Raw genomic sequence first — 9,364 nt, 5'->3', positions numbered from 1 at the left:
TGAATTGGTGAGTATCATCACAGGGATTGAGGTTGACAGACTGTGGCTCGGTTTGCTGGTGATTTTCCCTTGTTCCAGGAGGCACATGAGGAGTAATGGTGTTCACATGTGGGAAAGTCAAGACAGCGGTTCTAAGACAGAGCGACCAGAGAAAAAAATCTTTGAAGAGGATCTAAAGGATAAATAGAAGAGATGGAGAATCGAAGATGTGAGGGAGGACTATGGACTGGAGAGCGGGTTTCTATTACTCTTTAGTAAGCGCAATCTGGCATCTGCCTCAGGGGATCCTGTCATCTTTAAGCTCATTCTCATGGGCTGAACGGGTTACAGCAGCAGGGCCACACCTGCGAGACACACCTTGCTATTAGAGAAGGAAAGGAGCACACACACACAAACCCCCCACCCCACACACATGTTATGTCCCACTATCCTTATGGGACTTTCCACTGGCTTCCATTCGTTTCCAATTCATTTGTATTGCATAATAGTTAATTTTATAAAATATTTTATATTTTAAAGTATTTGCAGATTCAATTGAATAACCCAAACCGTAACTTTTACCAACAAATACTGGATCTATATTATCTATCTATATCTATATCTATATAGAGGGGATTATTTTTTTTTTAAAGTTTACATTATTTAATAGGTCATTTAAGGTAATTGGTCTGCGTGTTTCCTGGATGGGACTGCCTTTTACAGTTGCTTTTTGTATCTCTGTTTCTGTCTCCTTGAACCCCAGTCGGCCTCAAAAGATGGCCGCTCCCACTGAGCCTGGTTCTGCTGGAGGTTTCTTCCTGTTAAAAGGGAGTTTTTCCTCTCCACTGTCGCTACAAGCATGCTTAGTGTGAGGGATTGCATTCGAGTCAATGAGTCGATGCAATCAATTGGTTTTCCTTGGACAGAAAACTTTATATAAAACATATACATATATATATATATATATATATACATCTACATAGATACACTTCAACAAACATATACATACCTACACAAACAAATCACTCAGAGTACTATTAAATGTCGGCTGGTTAAATATTTTCCATCTAAGGAAGCCCAGCTAATTGCATGGAGTCACACAGGCCATGCTCCTCCTCGATGAGCTTCTACTTTTCATGGTATATTCAAATATATGCATTGCATGATATATTTTTGCCCTCCATGTACCTAAGGGATCACTTCTGCATGATTGTAAACAGACCCACACTATTGGAACCCCTGAGACAGATAATGTCCAACAACTAACAGTACTTTCCTAAATAACTTTGCTGCTTTCCTATGTACTGTTTTTTTTATTGATAAACTGGCCCATAGTACTCAGTTGTTTTTTTGTGTGTGTTTTCTTTTTTTTTATAATGCAGTAACTGTGTTCAAAATAACTTGATGTATTTAGATTTTCTCTCCCAAGCTGTAGTTAGCTGCAGGCACTCCCACTGAGCCTAGTTCTGGTCAGCAGGAGAGTTTTTTCGAGTTAAAAGTGAGTTGATCCTTTGCAATGTTGCCGCTTGCTTGCTCAAGAGGAAGCTTTGCTGTGCAAAGTCAATGACATCATGCATTGGGCTTCCTTACATAGATAATGTCTGAGAGAAATTTGCATTGTGGTCTGTGTAACAATGTTGATTTGTATGTGTGTTTTTTATATTTCGATGCTAGTTGGACATTTTTCTTTGAGGTGACAATTGTGAATTAGCACTGTTCAAATAAAATAAACTATGATCTCTCTCTGGTGGTGAATTGCATTTTATCTTTTCCTATTTTATTTTCTCAATCATTTGTCAACACATGTTCAGTTGCATTTGCTAATTATCTTTCTTTCTGTTTGTTTTCCAATGAAAGTCAAGAGAGCTTTAGCCATTGCAGAAAACCAAGAAGCTGCTCCTAAGTGTGTGCCCGTACATGTGCATTCAAGACATGGGCCATGAACAGTAAAACTCACCTAACAGGTTTTTAGACTTTTAAGGTAGAGTCCCGCTGGTTTAGAGTTTCGCCCTTCTCTCACCTGAGTTTATTTAGACAAAAAGATGTCTTTTCCCCCTTAAATGCTTACTCTTTTGCTTCTGTGTCTGCACATTGGAGCCAATATTATCTGATCCACCCTTAAATAGGTTACAAGCTTGAAATCTCGCTCAAGGGGGAAACCATGTGACACGGCAAAAATAGCTTCACCCTCTCCCTTTGGAAACCAACAAGAATGCAAAGATAGTAGTTTCTATTAGGATAGTACCATAGCCGTTTCTTGTGTTCTAGTTTGTGAAACCATCTGCATTTTATGCATATATCTGATGTTTTCAAAGATATAACAAATTTCTATATGATTCACATAGTTCTCTACCAATTAAAATTTAGTAATACCTCCTGCCTGGTATTTTTCCTCCTGTTCTCATACTAACATTTTCATTTGTAGTATTTCATTTAAAAGGGTGAGGGGTTATATTTAATGACTTTGACAGATTTTTTTTTGTTATTTTGTACACACAAGTGTAAACCAGAAGAAATGTTGTTAAGTACAGCTCTCTAGACTATTTCATGTTTTAAAGTGCGAGTAAGCAGCAGTGATAAAAATATTGTGATGAAAAAAGTGATGTAAACATATGACTGTATAGGTACAGTTCCAACATTCAGGGTTTTCTTTTTTGTTTTTTTTATTATTATTATTATTATTCAGTTTTTGTAGTTGCAACACCCAGACCTCAGTGAGAAGGAGTTGGACTAAAGACGTTCATGTTTTCATGTGCATAAAAGCACGATAATGCTCCTTGTTTGCACATTTTGTTTTAAAAATAAGTATAACAGAAAATGTCCAAGAGAACTACAAGTCCCACAGTTCTTCACGCGTGGTCGCCCTGGTAACGTTTGACGTCAGTCCTGATTTAGCTCGGCGTTGCTCTGGCCGTGTCTTGGACCGGTGTTATTGGGAGGAAACCCCGTTGACTTCTCTCATTCGGACAGGCTGGGAGTATCAGCTGCACCTTGGTACGCTTACATCTGCAAGAATCCAGGTAAAAGACAATAACGGCTTTAAAAAGCGTCCGCGCTTTAACACGTTTTAAACCTCACTTTTAGAAAACCGAGTAGATGAATAATTGACAGATAGAAGAAGCTCCATTGTGTGCGGGTTTTTAGGCAGGACTGGGTGTAGCGGGGACGCTCATCCAACTACAGAACAAAGGCTAGCTTAGCCTTCACCTTTACAGTCCGGGATGTGTCTAATGGCTGGGTTTTAATGTGAATATGAAAGGCGTATCAGTTAAATGTAGGCTTAAGTCCCACTAAGGACAATCATTAAACATGTTACCTGAAACTGTGCCGTAGATAAAAGGAAAATGAAGGCTTGCTGGAAACGGTATTGTTTCACCGAATCGTCTTCAGTCAATATATTACATTTATCCCGCAACTGTGAAGTTACACTTAAAAACACGCCCTCATTGATGGTAAAGTATTTTATTGTAAGCGATACGTTAGATATGAATGTACAAAGCTGAGTAAATATGACATTTCCGAGTGGGCAGTCAGTCGGGCCACATTTTATAAATTATTTTTAAATTAGCTGTAGAAATGGGATAAGTGTTTCACGGTTATATCGTTTATAAAAGCTGTCAAGCTTCTGTTTCAGGAAATAGTTGGCGCCATTCTAGAAACTAGTCGGTCACGCGGGCCTAGCTTCAGCCTTGCTGCCGTTCTTAAACCGGGCTTTTCACGCCCAGAATCTCCGATTTACGACTTAAGACCAGCCGCAGCTTTGCTTTGTGTTCTGTCAGGACATATCGCTTTATTTTCTCTTTTAAAGATTCAGACGAACTTTGGGTATTTTAGTTTCCGCCTGGGAGGCGAGCCACAGGTACAGGGATGGGTGTGGTGAGAGGAAAGGAGGGGGCCACATTCACTGCAAAAGCCTCGCTGAACACACTGATTGCAACATTCTGCTTTTTCTGCTCCTTCAAACGGGCTTTCAAGCATGAATGTTGGTCTTAGCTGTTTTTTTTTAAGAAATGGTGCATGGCAGAACAAGGTGAAATTTAAAAGTCCTCACAGCAGCCTTTTAAATATAAGTTTTATCTCTAGAAAAATACAGCCCTGTATGAATGTAGAAAAGTTGAACCAGCCTATTTAACACAAATAGCATAACTCTTCAGTGTTTTTTTATTTTATTTTTTATTTTAATTGATGCTGGTGAAGATTCTCAGTCATCCAGCTCATAGTCATTCCAAAAAAAAAAAAGAAAATTAAAAACAATCCACTGGACTTTGTTTCAAAGGTTGAAGATGTTTTGCTTCCCATCCAGGAAGCTTTTTCAATTCAAATGTCAGAAATAGCTTTGACTTTGAGGTTTTATACAGTAAACCTCAAACCCAACACTATTTCTGACATTTGAATTGAAAAAGCTTCCTGGATGGGAAGCAAAACATCTTCAAATTTGGAAACAAATTGTTTTTAAAAATATATTTTAGTTAATATTTCACTACATTTTAAGGTGTTTTGAAAAAAGAAAGTTTACTCATTTAAAAAACTAGTAATGCAGCCCCATTATTAGGCATGCAGAACTTTAAAGATTATAACTGCAATGAGATTCTTTCAAAATAATTTTACTCACCAGGAAAATCATCCATGCTTTTAAGTTGGAAAAATTTCCCTGACCCTGTAACAACCAGGAAGTGAGCATCAGAGCAAATTTACTGTGCATTTGAACAAATTTATTATCTCTAACATCTACCTCACCGTGCTCTATAGTCATTTTCTTATCTAAAAGTGAGATTGGCTTCTTCAAGTTGCAAAAAATTTCAAATCTATAACTGAACCCTCAAAGGCAGCTAAATGGTGACGTGACAGCTTTTTTTCTTTCCATGTAGCGGTGGATGGCCAAGAAAATAGCAGTCGTCACAGGTACGCTGCCAGCCTGTTCGTGTTCAAACTGTTGCTCTTCTTGCCCACATCGTTAAGGAATTTAACACGTTTCCCTCTGGTTGGAACATGGGGAACATAATCTTTTAATAACCCATTACCAGGGAACCAGCTGTGAGACAGAATCTGGAGGTTTATTCATTTTTTTTTTTATCAAGTTCTGCATTTTGCTCATATATTTGCTTTAATTTTAAAACTTGTGATGGTTCAACAATATAGAAATTTGGCTGCAAACCTGTGAGTTTTTTGTAAAATGGTGCTGATATGAATTATCTTGAGTAGTTCTTATTATTTATTTTAAGCCATTTAAAAACACCCACCCTTGAAAGTCCTTGAAATTTTATTAGAAAAAAAAGTTGTCAATTTCACAAAAACTGTAATTGTTTTTTGTTTGCTAAGTCATGGATTCTAGTGTTTGCTGTACACAGCTGATGTGCTTGTAACACAGCCGGTGTAGGTACCAGATTGACTCGGGCTGCCAGATTGACTNAATACAAAGTATATTCAGAGATTAAAGTCCCTCTGATACTGTTCAAGTGACTGAGAAACTGCAGATTTGCCACATTTAAGATGGCGGACGCTCTGACGCATCTCAAAAGGCGCAGGCCCCCGAGTCAATCTGGCAGCCCGAGTCAATCTGGTACCTACACCGGCATCATTGCGTGCATTCTTCTTGTGGTTGAATTGCCAAATTACATTGAATTGGTCATCAATCTGACCCGTAATAGCCTGCCTGGAAAATTCTAATTTCAGGACATATGGCTTTCCAAGTGAGGCTTTCAAAGGATCCAAAATTATTACCCCTGTGCTTCCCCCTCATTGGTTGGAGAACATTTCGAAGCTTTTAAAACATTTCTATGTATAGTAGAGATGAATTTCTACTCCCCTTTTAATAGTTCTAAATCGAACAATTTCTGTGCCTTTTTACTTTTCATTGAATTTACATACTACTGAGATTGTTTAGCCATGCTCAAAATTCCTTGTCCTGATTGGAATGTTTATGAACTGGGAAACTTACCAGAACGATAACCTGATGTGCCATTTATGTAGTTACTGATAGCAGGAGGTCAATACGGCCACATGTGGGCCTTGGATTGGAGGAAATTGTTCTGGAAAGTCTTTAAAAGTGACTTTCCAGAACCATTTATGTGATGTTAACTGAGGCGTGGAAACCCTGATATCTGTATTCGGTTGCCTCAATATACCCTTAAATATGGACACCCCAAAATATATATCCTAAGGTGCAATTTTTACATGATTGCTATTTTAATGAAGAAAAACAAAGATTTAAATATTATATTGATCATGATAGCTGATGCGTTTTTGCTGTTCTCCAATATCGGTAGGAAAATTATGGTGGTTATTTTGCTCTGGACACAATCAAGCTACGGAGTGGATTTTGTTCCATTATTGTTACAAGCAAAGAATGTGCTTTGTAAATGGAAATTTGAGAGGGGGGGAAAAATGCGATACAGATATGAAATTTTTTAAAAGCATGTATAAAAAAAGGTTTAAAGAGATTCAGATTTCTTATTTCAAATTAGATTTTAAAAAGCTTACATTTGAATTTAAATTTTTACTTTTTTTTTTTTTTGTTCAAATTGGTATTTTTAGAGGGTTTTGCGAATAGTAATTGTTTTAAAACAAAATCCCAGTTCACTTTAAGTTTGGTCCAAACGCATTGACCAATAGCGTTGTTGCTAAACTCCATCCAAATCTCGCCCCTAGAAGTGAAGAGAACATGGACATTGGAACAACATTTACTCATATCAGCCTGCTCATGTTCTGATAACTGGCAGAAGGCAGTGCTACACTTCAGCACATGTGTTTTAGTGTTTTTTTTTTTTATAATATCCTATTATTTTGCCATTGCTTGACTTTGTGCTCCATTTGTGCCCTAGTGAGCAGTCATGAGCGAATCATCTCAGAAGGAGCTGGTACAAAAGGCCAAGCTGGCCGAGCAGGCTGAACGTTATGATGACATGGCCGAGGCCATGAAAGCTGTGACGGAGGAGGGCGAGGAGCTGACCAACGAGGAGCGCAACCTGCTGTCGGTGGCCTACAAGAACGTGGTGGGCGCCCGTCGCTCGTCTTGGCGTGTGGTGTCCAGCATCGAGCAGAAAGCCGATTCGAGCGAAGGGAAACAAGCCCGAGTCAAAGAGTACCGGGAAAAAATCGAGAAAGAGCTGAAAGACATCTGTAACGACGTTCTGGTGAGTTTGGTTTTAGGGGTCTCTTCATACAACAAAAACATGAATAAACAATTATGTTTTTGTTAAAGGAAACAAAGTGCATGTATTTAGTTTAAAACCTTAGTTATGATTCATGTTGGAATTAAACTTCCATATTCGGCTTCCCAAATCAGACCTTGACAAAAATGCTATAGAGGACAATTTAGGAAACGGGTCTTAGAGAAGGAGTTGGCCCTCAGTATAAAAATACTGGTTGTTTAGAAAGCTCCTTTTTATTTGGGTTCATTATGTTTGGACGCACATTTACAGAGTTCTGCTGTTTGTGACGTGGAAAAAGTACAAAGAGGGCTTGACTCATTAATCTGACCTGCAGAAAGCTGCTTTCAACCTGTTGTAACAAAGTTATGAAGTCATTTTAAATTTTTTTTTATGTGTTACTAATCTTTCACTTATAGAAGTGCTGCTTTAATGCCAAATAATTTGCTAGTAGTTTAAGTTGTTTACCTTCCTGCTTATATAAACCTCTTTGGTGTCGTGTAGGGCCTGTGTTACTTGCTCTTCTTCACTCGGCATGTTATCTGCCCAACGATGACTCAAAGTCCTAATCCTATAATGACAAAAGCTGACCCATCAACATTGTGCATCACTAGCGCCTTATGGAGAGAGATGGGCTGTACTGGTTTAGGAAACTAGATCATTTTGAAGTAGTTTAATCTGGTCAGACTTAAATATTTATTCCTGTTCTCATTTTAACACTATAAGATGTGGTCAAAACAAAAGAGAAGAAAAGATATGAACCCGATGAATAAACAAAATACCTTTTTATAATGTTTGCTCTGATCCTAATGTTGTAAGAAAAAGAAAAGTAAACCAAAAAAAACTCTACTCTTATTGGGTGTGGCAAATTTTTTGTCCTCCAGGGCTCCCCCTACTGTTGCTAATTGGAACAACATTGTTTTAAAGAAATGGATTTTATATTTAGTACCAGTACTGGGTTTTTAAAAATGGATCATAGATGAACAGAGCAAACAAGAGGGTTAGTTTCAAACTTGATGCATATTTCTTTTCAGTTACTAAAACTGTTAAAGGGCTTCATTGTCTCATGCTTATCCCTTTTTTTTACCTGAAGCGTTTAGGATCTCATAACATCCACTGATCTGTGTATTAAAATAATCCTCTATTATTCAACACGTTCAGACCTGGATGGGAGCAGCATAGGTTTAAGACATTTTCTTTTTTTATTGGTAGGAAATTACTTTATAACCAAAGTAGTGTTATTCTTTTTTGTGTTAAATATATATTTATTTACTGTTGTCTTGGTGGTAGTTATTCAGAATCCAACGCTCACCATGCAGCGCTGGCTCTGCAGCCCCATACTGCTTTCACAGATCAATGCACCCTTCGATTCACACATTTCCTTTTTGAATGACATCAATTAGATTAGTCCTCATGGCCCAAATAAATTTGAAAAAGGCTACGTTGGACCCTTTTCTGTGTTTTAAACTTTTATGTACTTATAAAGGTTTTCACGTTTGTGCAGTAACTTGCACCATACCTACTTGCATGTAATGTTCTTTCGCTCTGCACTGCCATGGTGATATCCTGATTTTAGCTGTGCCCTTGCCAGTGGCCTAGTTCTACATTCACATCCCACTGGGCGTCCCCCATCTTTCACATCGGTTTAGGAGCATTCAGCAAATGCATGATCCCATTAGCCATGTTTATCCTATTATTCTGCTCTTATGCAAATTAGCTCTTTTCTATAGAGTTTTGCAACGAAAAACTTAAAGGGTCCACATGTTTCTGTTGGTTTTGGGATCATTAATTGTGAGCAAGTATTTTTATCCTGTCCAAGATATAAACCCAATTTCAATCAATTTGCTTCCCGAAGAGAAGGGTTTTTTTTGCGTTTTAGCAGCTAATTATTATTGCTCACACTGAGATCCACGGCTCTCCTTTGGCTAGCATCAGGTTAGCAACTTGCAGTTAATGAAGTGGTGCCTGCCAATGTGTCAGATCTGAGCTGTGACCTTCTTCCTCTACCTGGTTCCTCGCTACTTCTACTCACACAATGTTCCGCCTTTTACCCCCATCCAAATGCCTTTATCATATCCACATAAGTCAAACCCCTCTGTCCTCTAAGACGGAGGTCCTAAACAGAGGGTCCTCTGTTGAGGTTCAGAGGTACTGCATGGAGGTTGCAAAAGTTATGGTTGATTTGCCTTTTTCTTTTTTTTTACCCCCCCCCCCTGCAATTTTTTTCCACTAATTAA

General features: G+C 38.2%; 1 protein-coding gene across 1 annotated transcript in view; it reads left to right on the top strand.

Moving 5' to 3' along the window:
* The first annotated feature begins 2,852 nt into the window (after nt 1–2,852).
* Nucleotides 2,853–9,364, top strand: part of LOC107103980 (14-3-3 protein zeta-like) — an 11,551-nt gene continuing 5,039 nt past the window's right edge. Inside the window, exons 1-2 of the mRNA XM_015403857.1 lie at nt 2,853–2,999; nt 6,801–7,167. Of these exons, the coding sequence (XP_015259343.1) occupies nt 6,810–7,167 (358 nt within the window). The 5' untranslated portion in view covers nt 2,853–2,999; nt 6,801–6,809. The remainder of the gene's footprint in view (nt 3,000–6,800; nt 7,168–9,364) is intronic.

This window comes from Cyprinodon variegatus, unplaced genomic scaffold, assembly GCF_000732505.1.
Source record: "Cyprinodon variegatus isolate N-32 unplaced genomic scaffold, C_variegatus-1.0 Scaffold1582, whole genome shotgun sequence".
Taxonomy (NCBI): Eukaryota; Metazoa; Chordata; class Actinopteri; order Cyprinodontiformes; family Cyprinodontidae; genus Cyprinodon; species Cyprinodon variegatus.
Note: the sequence above shows the minus strand (reverse complement) of the source record. Positions and strands in the feature narration are given on the sequence as shown.